Raw genomic sequence first — 13,926 nt, forward strand, 5'->3', positions numbered from 1 at the left:
ATACTGTACAAAATTATAAACAATAAAATATTGGGTTTTTTTGCAAATATACATTCCTCGATGTCACCCAATTCATATAAGTCCAATATCATTATAATACGTTACTTGGTTCCAAAATTATACTAAATAATACGAGGGTCTGTAAATGCACATTTCCGCCGCAAGGTAGCGTCGAGAGTAGCTGGTAGCCAATGTCCAGAATGGTTCGGAGTGCAAAGGGTTAATATCAGGAACTTGACACTGATATAATACTATTACCTAATATGTAGCCCATATTAATATTAACCTAATTGTCTCAATACTATCCTCTAATATTTTTCATACAAGGTGAAATCAAAGAGCACATATGGCATTTAGTTATATTTTATTTTATCTAAGAATAGTTCCTTTGCCTTTTTATTTTACATTGACATTTTTTAAGAGTACAGGCCATTTGTTTTTGCAGAATGGCCCTTTGTTTGGATTCACATAATTGCCTTACATTCAGAGTCAGGTAGGAATACCACATAGGCGACAAGTCTTTTTTTTATTGAGGTACAGAGAAATATTAATATGAAAGAAGAAACATCAATTGGTTGCCTCCATACTTGCCCTGGCTGGGGACTGAACCCGCAATTTAAATATGTGCCCAGATTGGGAATCAAACCTGCAACATTTTGGTGCAAGGAATGACCAACTAAGCCACCCAGCCAAGGCTAGGCATGTGTCTTTACCAATGCATGAGTTCCCAGGAAAAATAAGATGTCAGTTCTGTGCTTTGCTCCACACTTCATTACAAAGAATCCTTTAATAAGTAATCTGTGAGAGTGGCTTAATTTTAACACTTATACTAGAGATTCTATCTATAGCAATGAGGAGCAGTAAAGATAAAAGCAAGTTCTTATAGTTGGTACACGACAAGATTGGGAAGAGACAACTCAAATTTTGGATATAAACTGCTTCAAACAAGACCCTTCAGTATTTCGGATACCACTGCAACTGCATTCTCCAGTCCTAAGGCTGCTGGGTAAGGCCTTGTATCTTCCCTTCTTGCCCTCTAATATCAGAACAATGAAATAAGTGAAAGTTGCCGAAACCGGTTTGGCTCAATGGGTAGAGTGTCGGCCTGTAGACTGAAAGGTCCCAGGTTCGATTCCACTCAAGGGCATGTGCGGGCACATCCCCAGTGGGGGGTGTGCAAGAAGCAGCTGATCGATGATTCTCTCTCATTGATGTTTCTAACTCTCTATCCCTCTCTCTTCTTCTCTGTAAAAAATCAATAAAATATATTTTAAAAAAATAAATAAATGAAAGTTGCCCTAGCTGGTTTGACTCAGTGGATAGAGCAATGGCCTGTGGGCTGAAGGTTTCCAGGTTCAATTCCTGGTCAAGGCACATGCACAGGTTGTGAGCTGACCAATGATTCTCCTTTTTGATGTTTCTATCTCTCCCTCTCCCTCTCTAAAATAAATTTATGTTAAAAAAAATAATAAGTGAAAGCCCTAGATAGAGGTGTTATATGGTGACCTACATTACTCAACCTGTGAACAGCATGAAAGAGATAATTTAGCAATTATACAGAAAACCACTGAAACAGCCATTTCAATAAGTCAAAAACAAATATCAGCAGCAACTCTACATGGTTAAGCCATATACAATGCATCATCAAATCCATTTGCAGGAGCAAATCAGGAAGCAAAAGTATCTTCACACTAAGAATGCTGCAGCTGACCCAGCCTTTAATAATTACAAGCTTCAACTCTGATCTGAGTGATATCAGGAAATAAAATGTTCCACCTAAATTACAGGCTCTTAAAACAGGTTCTTATAGCACTTACCCCAGAATGTGGAGATTTAAGGCAATAGGGATGAGGGATAGGCAGTCTACATGAGTGATTTCAGGAGGTCTATAAAGCACTAATTATAAAATGCAAAATAGTCAATATTATTTTTTCTGGAAAAATGAGCCATTGATTTCTTGAAAGAATCTATGACCAAAAACAAACCAAAAATAAACAGGTTAAAAAACATATATATATATATATATAAAAGGCTAATATGCTAAGTGTCCCTTTGACCACCCAACCAGTCACTGTGATGTACAATGACTCCCAGGAGCAGCCGTTCAATGCAGGAGCTGCCATGACGCACACTGGCCATTTACAAAAAAAACAGCACCGCGAACCTGGTGCCAACAAAGCAACACTTGGCTTCCCCCAAGTGGGACATAGGCCTTGCTACCACCCTGAGTGACAGTCCACCAAAATGTGGCCCCCAGCCCGGCCCAGCCTGGAAAGGGTGGTTGTGGGCGCTGGGTAATGACATCACGTAGCAACACCTGGCTTCCTCTCCGGTCAAGGGCATGTACATTGGTTGCGGGCACATCCTGGTGGGGGGTGTGCAGGAGGCAGCTGGTCGATGTATCTCTCTCATCGATGTTTCTAGCTTTCTATCCCTCTCCCTTCCTCTCTGTGAAAAATCAATAAAATATATTAAAAAAAAAAAAAAAAGCTTCTGCGCAGCCAAAGAAACCATCAACAAAACAAGAGAGCCCACTGCATAGAACATATTTGCCAATGTTACAATAAGAGTTTAATCTCCAAATGTTATAGGGAACTTATACAACTTAAAAGGAAGCTAAACAATCCAATAAAAAAAAAAATAGGCAAAGGACCTAAATAGACACTTCAAAGTGGACATACAGAAGACCAAGACATATGAAAAAAATGCTCAAAGTCACTAACATTGGAGAGATGCAAATCAAAGCAACAATGAGGGCTCTCGCTGGCTTGGCTCAGTGAGCAGGTTGGCGTGCGGACTAAAGGGTCCCAGTAGGAAGTGTACAGGAGGCAGCCAATCAATGATTCTCTCTCAACATTGATGTTTCTCTCTCTCTGTTTCTCTCTCTCCCCCTCTCCCTCTCCCTCTCCCTTTCTCTTTTCCCCTCTGAAATCAATAAAAATATATATATATATTTTTTTAAGTGACAATGAGGTACCATCTCATACCTATCAGAATGGCTATCATTAACAAATCAACAAACGACAAGTGCTGGTGAGGATGCGGAGAAAAGGGAACCCTCATGCACTGCTGGTGGGAATGCAGACTGGTGCAGCCACTAGAGAACAGTATGGAGTTTCCTCAAATAATTAAAAATGGAACTGCCATTTGACCCAGGAATTCCACTCCTAGGAATATATCCCAAGAAATCAGAAATGCCAATCAGAAAGAATATATGCACCCCTATGTTCATAGCAGCACAATTTACAATAGCTAAGATTTGGAAGCAACCTAAGTGCCCATCAGCAGGAGTGGGTTACAAATGTGGTACATCTACACAATGGGATACTACGCTGATGTAGAAATTCTTACCATTTGCAGCAGCATGAATGGATGAGGAGAGCATTATGCTAAGCAAAATAAGCCAGTCCAAGAAAGATAAATATCACACGATCTCACCCATTTATGAAATATAATGAACATAAAATGATGAACAAAAATAGATCCAGAGAATAGAAGCATTGGAACAGACCATTAAAGCTCTGAGGGAAGGCAAGAGAGGATGGGGGGTAAGAGATTAACCAAAGGACTTGTATGCATGCCTATAAGCATAACCAATGGACACTGGCAGTAAGGGGGCGAGGGCATATGCTGGAGGGCAGCAGCAGCCAGAGAGAAATCAATGGGGGGGAAAGGAGACATATGCAATACTTTCAACAATAAAAAATTTATTTTTAACAGGCTTGTCTTTGCTGAAGGAAAGAGCATCCCTGTTCTTTTCCACTAGGGACCCAAGCCAGCTTTTGCCTCTAACACACTGATTTCCAATGCTAAATGAAGAGATGGTAAATTTGCATCAACTGGGCAGGTAAGCTTTAGGGCTACAGTTAAACTGCCTGAATCTAGACTATTCTAAAAAACAACTTGTACCTTTCTTTGCCTCAATTTCCCAATCTATGAAATGGGGGTAATGCTCCCACCTCCAAGATGTGGACAAAGTTACAACAACATGCAAAAAAAGACTCAAAGCCCACACAAATTCAGTATATGTAACCATATCAGTGTCTTTCTCCACATCCAACCCATTATCCAGTCCTATCCATGCTAAGCCCACATATCATTCACTTCTATTTGCACTGCCATCACCCTATTCTAAGATACAATTCTCTCTCACATGAATCACTGCAGCAGTCAAAATGATCTCTAAGCTTCCAACTTTTGCTCTTTCCAATTCAAGCCAATCCATCTCCTTAAAAATACAACCAGATCTTCTTTTCACCACCCCATCTCTAAACCCTTTGTTAAGCTGTGCATTAAGAGGCCAACTTCTTAAATCCAGCTTTTCAAGGCCTTACAATCTGTCCCCTGCACACTGACTTTTTTGAAGTTCCTCCAGGCTCCCTCCTGACAAACTCCTAACCATCCTTTGGGTCTCATTGCAAAGTTGGGCCCTCTTTCGTTACTCTCACGGCAATCTGAAGTACCAATCTGTACTTACTTTATTACATTAAAGTATAAAAGCACAAGCGGTTATAAACCCAACTAAACAGAAAGCTCCACGAAGGTAGTAGGCACTGTCATCTGGTTTCCCTCAGATTCCTCAGGAAAAACGAGTATGCAGTTTGCGGCCAAACATCTGAATAAACCCAACTAATTAAAAGTTCTGGTTCTCACTTACATAGCTACCCATTTTGCTTCAACCCTCTCCCCACCTCCACTCGGAACAGATCAGATCAAACTATTCATGGAGTCAGTCAGATACATCAAGCCTCTAGCCCCCACCCACCCACCCCCCGGCGCCCCCAAAGTGCCGGGTCCGAAGTGAACACCTCAGCATTGAGGCGAGAGGGAACGTGCCTCTTTTTGCCCCTGCAGGTGGCGGGGTCCCGGACCGGCCGGGGGAATATCCTAACCCAGACACCCTGACCGGGTCTGAACACCAGTCCAGCCCGTCGAGAGGCGCCCTGGCAGCAGCAACACTTCGTCAGCCGTCGAGCCGCGAGGCGCCTCTGAGGCGTCTCAGGCGCAATTCAACCCGTGCGTCCCGGCCCGAGCGCCTACCCTCAGAAGTCCATTCGGTTCAAGAAGGGGCGTGTGGGGGGGGACGGAAGTACGACGACCCACGTGCCTCGCCCTTTAAGAAGCACCCCCAATTCGAGCCTGGCGGGGCGCCGAGTAAACCCTCGCGAGAGCCACCGGATTCCGCTCGCTTCCTCCTCTCTGCTTACCGGGGCGGAAGGAAGACGGTACTTCCCCGCCCCCGGTCTTACCTCACTAGGCGGCGCGGTCTCAGCTGTGGCCAATCCGCGGGCTCATTGTAGGCCGCGGCTCAGAGGGCCAATGGGAAGTCGCGGCGCGCGCAGAGCGTTCCCTTTTCCGCCCAAGCCCCGCCCTTCCGTCCGCCGACTTCCACTCAGCCTTCGGCGGAGGAAGTGATGTCACAGGCCCCATGTGAGCGGATTGCAACACATGCAGCTGCCTGGAGAGAGGGAGCCGGTGTCCTACGTCAGAGCCGCCGCCGCCGCGGAGTCGCCGCCGGGGAGGACCAGCCGCTGCCGCCCAGGCCTGGGCCCTTAGGTGAGCCAGGGGGAGGGAAAGGCCAGCGACCCCCCCCACACACGGCGGGTCGCGCGGGGCGGGAAGAGGTGGGCCTCTGGGGGTGGCAAGGAAGGGGGCCGCTCTGCCCAGTGGCGGCGCTAACTCTGTGGTCTTGATGTCTCCCGGCCCCGCCGGGCCGCTCTAGGGAGGAGGAGGCGAGAAGATGGCGGACGACCCCACTGCTGCGGATAGGAACGTGGAGATCTGGAAGATCAAGAAGCTGATTAAGAGCTTGGAGGCGGCCCGCGGGTGAGCGCTGCGTCCGGCCCCCCAGTGCCCTCTTGGTACCCGGACCCCTCAGGATGGCCGCCCCCGCGCCGCATGGCCGGATGAGGAGAACCAGGCACTAGTCACTCCCGCCTTCTGGACTTTTGGGTAGTTGTCCCCGACCAAGGGGCGAGTGTCTATGCGACTGGCCCGAGAAGGGGTCCTTCCCCCTCTTCGGGGGCTCGGACCACTCGACCCCCCTCGTGGCAGACTACTACTTTTGTACCCCTCCTAGGCCCTTGAACCCAGCTCCTCCCTCTTCAAGCTCCAGGTGCTGCCACCCAACTCGGGTGCTGTTGAGGGAAAGGGCTCGGCCTTCCTTTCCAAACTACCTTCCCTGATTTCCTTCCTTCTCTCCCTTTACGTTCCTCAGTCAGGCCTCATTAAAATGGCCTCTCCTTCTCGAGCTTCTGGGACTCGGTTGGGTGAAGTTTGGATGGGGCAGAAGGGAGAGGTGGTCAGGGACAACCTCTTTCTGACATCTGGTGTCTCCCAATGTCACTTCCCCCAAATCCTGTAATTAGTCCGAAGCTTCCTGGTCTTAGCGATTCCAGGACTCATCTATAAACTGCAAATGCCAACGTGTGCGGGGAGGTGGAGTAAGGGAGGTTTTAGTTAAGGATCTATATCTAAAAATGCAGAATAAGGGGCTGTTGATATGAATTACTACTTCAGGGTCCCATTTGGCCTCTCTGGAACTTCTGGGAATAGAGGTGCCGGATGTTTGCGGAAATTCAAAATTGAACTAGGTGGGCTTGAGTGTTCTTTTGTAAATGTTGATAAAAAGCTATAGGTGAGTCCACTGTGGGAAAGGTAAACTAGTTTAAAACTAGCTCTATATGCTCTATTTAAAAAAAAAAAAAAATTTTTTTTTTTAATTATTCATTTGGGGACGCTGTGTCAGGTATTCCTATTTTTTCACCTAGTTACTTTATTTTGTTCCTTTCCTACTCGCGGAAACTTTTTACTTGGGGGGGGGGGGGCATTCCTTACTTGTGTGTCTGAATATTCTTAGAAGAGTGACTTGCCTCAGGTCATTAAGAAAGTTTTCAGCTTAAGAATTGAACATTTTGGTTTCCTGCCCACTTTTGTCCTTGATTGGTAGATTTGTAATGATAACATTAAGTTCTTAATTGAAGTGTGCTTAGTTCCATGGAAGGCCCAAGGTTAAGACAGGTTTTACGATTGTCTTTTGCTCTTAATAAATTAGTGACAGTTCTGCTTGGGTTGAAACTTCTGAAAGTTTGGTGACTTGGACTTTTGCTCACTCTAATATGAACTGAAATAGGAGCTTATTTTTTGTTCTTTAAGTTTGTTTTTCTTTGAATAGAATATTCAGACCTAATTAATAATCTTACAGGAGTTTGAACACAGATAGTTCTGTGCTACATGATGGAATGAATAATTTTCCCCCGAGTGTAAGAAGACTGTAAAGGAGGGGGTAATATGGGTCATGACCCATTGTGATGCACTACCAGGAATTAGCCGGGTTCTTTTGTTTCATTAGAATATTTTGTTGTTTTACTTGGATTCCTCAATTGAGTATGGCTTTTATAAATTGCTGTTGCAGTGTTGTTTAAAATTATCTCTGACCTGTAGATTTGTTCTCTAATTTGAAAGCAGGTTCACACATTAGAATTTATATACATTTTCTCTGAAGAACTCTAGACTGTGAATTCTCAACTATAATTTGCCTGATGTCCAAATGACGTAACATTGACAGAATAACTCAGCTTAATGAGTAACAGCATTCTTTTCTACTACTTCAGGAAACTTATTCTTAAATTAGTTACTAGCCACTTGAAACTTTTAAGCTCACCTTTAAAATTTTTAAAGGCTTTATTCCTTTGATTAGCAGGGTTTATTAAAGTTTAATTTTTTTTTCTATTGATTTTAGAGAGAGAAGAACATCAATTTGTTGTCCCACACATTCATGTATTCGTTGTTCTGTGTGTGCCCTGATCAGGAATCGAATCCCCAACCCTGGCACATTGAGATAACAACACTGTAACCAAGTGAGCTATCTGGCCATTAAAGTTTAAATGAAGTTCTTACATTCAACTTTTCTACAACATGATGGAGTTAGTTTGGAGTTTTAAACTGGAATAAGCTGTTTAAAATAGCTGGGGAATAGTCTTCCAATAAATAAACAATGTGGTTGATAATCATGTCCTACTTTGCCTACTTAGATTTTATTCAGGATTTGGTTGAGCCCATGAAAATTTAAAATCTTGGCCATTTCTAGGTATCAGTAAAGGAGTCACAAGTTTATTCTGTCTGGCTCAGAGGTTTTCTAGTACCTACCGATTTCTTTTTGGAAATAGCAAAATTGTATTTTCATGGCTGAGTTGTATTACAGACACAGGTTATCATAGTATACAGTGAGAATGCTTTTTCTTTACCCAATGCTAAAATATTTAAGGGGAAATGTAATGGACTTTAAGAACAAACGGAATGGCAAAATGAATCTGTGTGCTGGTGTTTGGGGGGCATTCTGGGTTTCAGCACTAGATAGCGGTGGATTGAGAGAATTGTGTTGAAAGGGGTGTTACATGTGTAACTTGATTTAAATTGGGCGAGACATTAAGTTCCACTTAAAGTTGGTGGTAGTTTCTTCTTGATTTATGATTGCTCGTGGTATATTCTCCACAGCTGGTATAATGAGGACAAATATGTGCATAAGCCAAAACTGGAACTAGGTCCATGAGAATAGAAAGGTGGTTGCAGATATTCTGAATAAGAAACTAAAGCAGGTGAATGGTAGGTGGGGAATTTTGGTTACTGTTTTTTCCTTGTTTTCTGAGCCAGCAAGAAATAGTATTGGAAGCTTTATAATTTTCAGGTAGTAAAATCATAACCAGAGCCTATTCCATCCAAGGACAATGGTGAAAGTGACAGGAACAGACAAGGTTAATTTGGACTCTAAGTTGTGTCTGTATGTGTTAGAAATATTGTTCATGTATCTTCAGCAGGGAACCTTGAATATTTCAAATATAATGAGCCCTCTGACAGATAATCCATGTTTGAAGATCAGTGCAGTTTGTAAACATCATTTGGGTGCCATCTGTGGTCTTTGGGCATTTTTAAAGCTTACTATTTAGTTAAAAATAACTTGTAAATACCTAGACTTTGAAGGAAGTAGAAATTACCTGGCTGTATATAGCTGTCTTTCCTGCCCCAAAATACGATTGGAAGGGGGATTGAGGTGGATAAGAGACTATTCTCAATAATTATGATAACCAGATATGTGGGGAGTTTCCCCATATCAAGCAATACTCCAATTCTTAGTGATTACCAGCCGAGTGTCCTACAATTCAGTTCACTTCTGACACTGAAATTAACATCATATCCCACAAGGTAAAGGACTCAGTCCCACAAAACTACTTTACTTGAAACCTGGTCCTACTTCTGACTCACAGGCTATAAATTGGGGGTTCAATAATTTGCTACAGTGGCCCATAGAACTCAGGGAAATAATTTGTGTTTACTGGTTTATTACAGAGGATAATACAAAGGAGACAAATGTACAGTCAGATGAAGAGGTACGTACTGCAAGGTTCAGAAGAGTCTGTGTGTGGGCATTATGTCCCTGTGGACCTAGAGTGCACTACTTGAATTTAAAGTTCAATACATTTTATTCAGGAATTTTATAGAACATAATCTGCAGCATGCCACTTTCTTTTCCCCTTCCTTGAGGTCCTTAGGTGGTAACCAACCCCATCCTAAAGCTATCTAGGAGCCCTACCCTAAGTCACTTAATTAGCATAAACCCAGGTGTGTCCCAAAGGGATTCCTTATGAATAACATAAACAATCCCATCAAGGAATTCTAAAACCAAATTGATTTCTTTCTTTTTTTAATCCTCCTGAGAATATTTTCCCATTGATTTTTTTTTGAGAGAGTGTGGGAGAGAGAGGGAAAGACAGAGAAACCTTAATGTGAGAGATACATATTGATTGTTTGCCTGCTGTACGAGCCCCAATCAGAGCCCAGGCTAGGGAGAAGAAGGCTTGCAACCGAGGTACATGCCCTTAACCTTGGACCCTAGGCTAAGTCTCTCTCCACTGAGCCAAACTGGCTAGAACTAAGTTTATTTGTTTATTTTTTTTAATATATTTTATTGATTTTCTTACAGAGAGTAAGGGAGAGGGAAAGAGAGCTAGAAACATCAATGAGAGAGAAACATCAGTCAGCTGCCTCCTGCTGGGGATGTGCCGGCAACCAAGGCACACGCCCTTCACCGGAATCAAATCGAACCTGGGACCTTTCAATCCACAGGCTGACGCTTTTTCACTGAGCCAAACCGGTTTTGGCCTAAATTTATTTCTTATTATACCACATGCTTTTTTTTTTTTTAATCTCCACAAAATTTCTTATATTGTGTTTAATTAAAAATAATTATGAGAGCTCATTGAACAGGTTTTGTAAAAATCTTATAGACAAGTAAAATATATACAAATTGTTAATATAATTTGAGTAAGTTAATGTATGTTAAATGTGTTTGAATACCTTCCTCAAGTGAAAATTGTTGATTAAAACATTAAATAATACTGGGAATGCTCTTAAGGCAGTAAATTTAAGAGGTTGTAAAGGGAAGAGGGGCAGATAAAAGTATATTTGATAGAGTGTGTTGGTGTTCCTCAGTCCACTTCAAGTGTCACAGACTGCCTGCCTCAACTCTGAACTTGTCCTAACAGCCCTTGTATTCTGGCATGGTGTTCTATGCACTGTGAACCTAATGAACAATTACTCTCTTTGAATTTCACCTCTTGACAGACTTCTCATTGTAGTAGCAGATATACTTATCCTTCCAGGAAAGGAAGGCCTACTCTGGACACACTCCTAGGTAAGCAAGAGTACCTAATTAGAATACCATTTAAGGCCTATTGCAATGTGGGTTATAGGTGGCTATCCCCCTTTCCCACCTTCTCCTCCACCCCACCCCCACCCCACACACACCAATTGGACCCTTTTTAACAAAGGGTCCATTTTCTTTGAGCTTGGGGTTGAGTATGTTGCCCAGTGCAGCCTCTGGTGCTGGGAAGGTTTTCAGTTGTGCGAAAATGTAAAATGTCAGTTTTATAGCAGGACTAGATGGTCTTTAATCCTATTGAGTCAGAAGGAGAAATTTGCCTCTTTTCCCAAATATGCTAGAACTGTCCATCTGAGAATTTGGGACAACAGAAATTTCTTCTGAATCCAACTTACTCTCCAGGTATCTCAGAATAGAACCTTCTGGGATACATTCTGTAGGTGGCTCTTAATTCTTCAGCAGCCTCCCTCTTAGTGAGGGGGAGAAGGAATAAGGGAGTTTCAAGGCTCTTCTTTGCATCAGGTTAGAAATTAAGAGGTTTCTCATTTGGGGACACTGTCCTCAGCATAATGAAGTTCCCTCTGATATAACTATATCTTATTGCCACTGGACACATTTTGAATCCTTGCCTACTATCTGTTAGAAAAGAAAAATTCCTTTTTCTCTTATTTTTCTATTTTTCCTGAACAGGTGTATTTTTCTTCCTTTAATTTAAATGAATGGAGATCAAGAAAAAGAATGGTTTTACTTTTATCCCCAACCCAAAATATAATGGCGTTTGATTAAGGGCCATAATTTTATTCTTTTACAGAAACAAAGATAAAAACATTAAAATAGACATTAAAGTTTTCTATGTTTTAATCCAGTCCTTTCTCTTTCATCTACTTAATTTGTATGTAATAGGTGTCTTATAACTCTTTATAAGTTTGCTTTGTCCTTTTTTTTTTTTTTTAACCCTCCACTTACTTTAGATTTTTATTTTTATTTTTTTATTGATTTGAGAGAGAGAGGGAAACATTGATTGGTTGCTTCCCACATGTACCCTGACTGGAGTCAAATCGGTGACCTTTCAGTGTAGGAGACATTGCTCAAGCAGCTGAACCACACCCACCAGGGCTAAATCTTCACTTTAACACGTTTTCAGACGTGTGGCTTCTCGTCCAATGTATGCTTTGTTTTTACTCTTGTCACCACCCTTCCTTCCCAGTTCAGAAGGCTTGACCTTTTGAGATGCCTGACACTGCTTGTCACACAGATACTGGTTCTGTATGTCTTCTGTTTTCACATTTTCGTTTGAATCTCTAAGGTCAGCTTTAGCAGAATGATCCTAGTCAAAACAAAAGTTTGTCTTTTCAGCCTTGCCTGTGTGACTGGCTGAGCATTGACTTGTGAACCAGGAGGTTACAGGGCACATGCCAGGGTTGCAGGCTTGATCCCCAGTAGGGGGCATGCAGGAGGCAGCAGGTCAGTGATTCTCATGATTGTTTCTATCCCTCTCCTTTCCTCTCTGAAATCAATTTAAAAAAAAAATTTAATTTGTCTTTTTATGCTCTATCTGTGGCCTTTTAAATTAGATTGTTTCCCCCAAACAAACATCTAGGTATATGAATTTTTACTAGTAACCAGTCAGCTTACAAACTTCATCAAGCATCTGTTGTGAGCTGAGCAATAGACATTTGTAAGAAATGTGTAGTACAGTCAGAATGTGGTCTGATACATAACCCTAGTTGTGATGATATGAACCATTTCCAGCTCCATATTCGTAAGTACATAGAAACACAGTACTTATTGAATGGGTATAGATAATTCAGGTCTCAAATAAATATGTTGGACATTGTCAGAAGCCAAAAGATGGATATCTATATTGATTTCCGAGATGGAGGGAGAAGGAGAAGTAGAAATATCAATGAGAGAAAATCATTGATCGGCTGCCTCCTGCATACCCCACACTGGAGATTGAGCCTCCAACCCAGGAATGTGCCCCAGTCGGAAATCAAACCCTAACTTCCTGGTTCATTGGTCAGCACTCAACCACTGAGCCATGCAGGCCAGGTGAGATGTGTTTTAATCAAGTAATGAAACTAGTTTTCTGAAAAATTGAATAGCACAGATTTTATCCTTACAACAGCTATTACTGCTATTTCTTGGATGAAGAAATTGAAGTACAGTAAGGAACAATGCTAGATTCTGTTTGTACTTTTCTGATTTCGAAGCCTGTGATCCTAGCATACCATACTGCCTTGCTCTTTGATTAGTATTTCTGAATAGAAATGTCTCCCATTTCTTTCTGAAAGACTCTTGTCCAAGGAAATTGGAGTTTACTAGAAGGAGCAGGTGTGCTGAGACCCAAGAGCAAAGATAAAACGGAAACAGGCATGCTGTTTGCAAGTCTATCCTAGGAAAAACTTGGATGCTGAACATATTTGTTTCTAATGAGAATCCATAAAGCAAGTGAGGGAAATAACTTGCTTTTAAATCCCTCCCCAGAAGCTAATTTGTATATTAGAAAGATTAACAGGAAGTCTATAGCTTTGTTTTATTTGCATAGTACTTACATAGTGGTCAAAAGATAGAAGTTGGATTTTCATTTATAGAGTCCTGTGTAGAACACTGGTAATGAGTCCCTAATGCTGCTTGTGATTGATATCTCCTGACTTTGCACTGATATGAGAACATTAGAGAAATTTTCCAGCTTCTGTTGCTTCCCTGGTGGAATATTCCACTAGGTTAATTTTGTAAAGTTGTTATAATTCTTTTAAGATGAAGTAAATTTCTGTACTTGTAGAAAAAAATAATGCTCCATCAGATATATACATTTTGGGTTTGAATAACTGAGTAATCCTGCTAAGGATGGTACTAAAATGAACTTTGTAAACTTCCTACTGAAAAACTTTGGGAGAGTTTATTTATTCTGTCCTCTAGCGTAGAGGCTGTTTTATGTTAGGAATTAACCATTTATTCATTCATCAGATATTTGAGTGCTCACTGTATGAATCAAAATATGGAACCCATTCCGTAGCTGTAGGCTAAAGCCACTTAAGCTTTTGTATAATATGACTAAAGTTTTAGAGGAGAATGACTCTCTCTCCTTTATGATATATTTAAAAATAGTTTCTGATGTTCTGGCCATATTGTTTCATTATTGCTTTCAGAGAGGAAGGGAGAAGGAGAGGAAAAAACATCAATGATGAGAGGAGTCATTGATCGGTTGTCTGAAACCACGGCAAGTGCCCTTGATCGGAATCAAACCCGAGATCCTTCAGGCTGCA

The 13,926-nt window shown here is 41.7% G+C and overlaps 1 protein-coding gene and 1 long non-coding RNA gene across 2 annotated transcripts in view; one reads left to right on the forward strand and one right to left on the reverse strand.

Annotated features, from left to right (window-relative positions):
- LOC311623209 overlaps positions 1-5,199 on the reverse strand; it is a 122,975-nt gene extending 117,776 nt beyond the window's left edge. Inside the window, exon 1 of the long non-coding RNA XR_014795124.1 lies at positions 5,041-5,199. This is a non-coding gene — a long non-coding RNA (uncharacterized lncRNA). The remainder of the gene's footprint in view (positions 1-5,040) is intronic.
- Positions 5,200-5,399: 200 nt separating this feature from the next.
- Positions 5,400-13,926, forward strand: part of ETF1 (eukaryotic translation termination factor 1) — a 33,526-nt gene continuing 24,999 nt past the window's right edge. Inside the window, exons 1-2 of the mRNA XM_084885097.1 lie at positions 5,400-5,556; positions 5,723-5,826. Coding sequence (XP_084741223.1) covers positions 5,741-5,826 — 86 coding nt within the window. The 5' untranslated portion in view covers positions 5,400-5,556; positions 5,723-5,740. The remainder of the gene's footprint in view (positions 5,557-5,722; positions 5,827-13,926) is intronic.

Source organism: Pipistrellus hanaki, assembly GCF_964339955.1.
Source record: "Pipistrellus hanaki genome assembly, chromosome: 5".
NCBI classification, from domain to species: domain Eukaryota; kingdom Metazoa; phylum Chordata; class Mammalia; order Chiroptera; family Vespertilionidae; genus Pipistrellus; species Pipistrellus hanaki.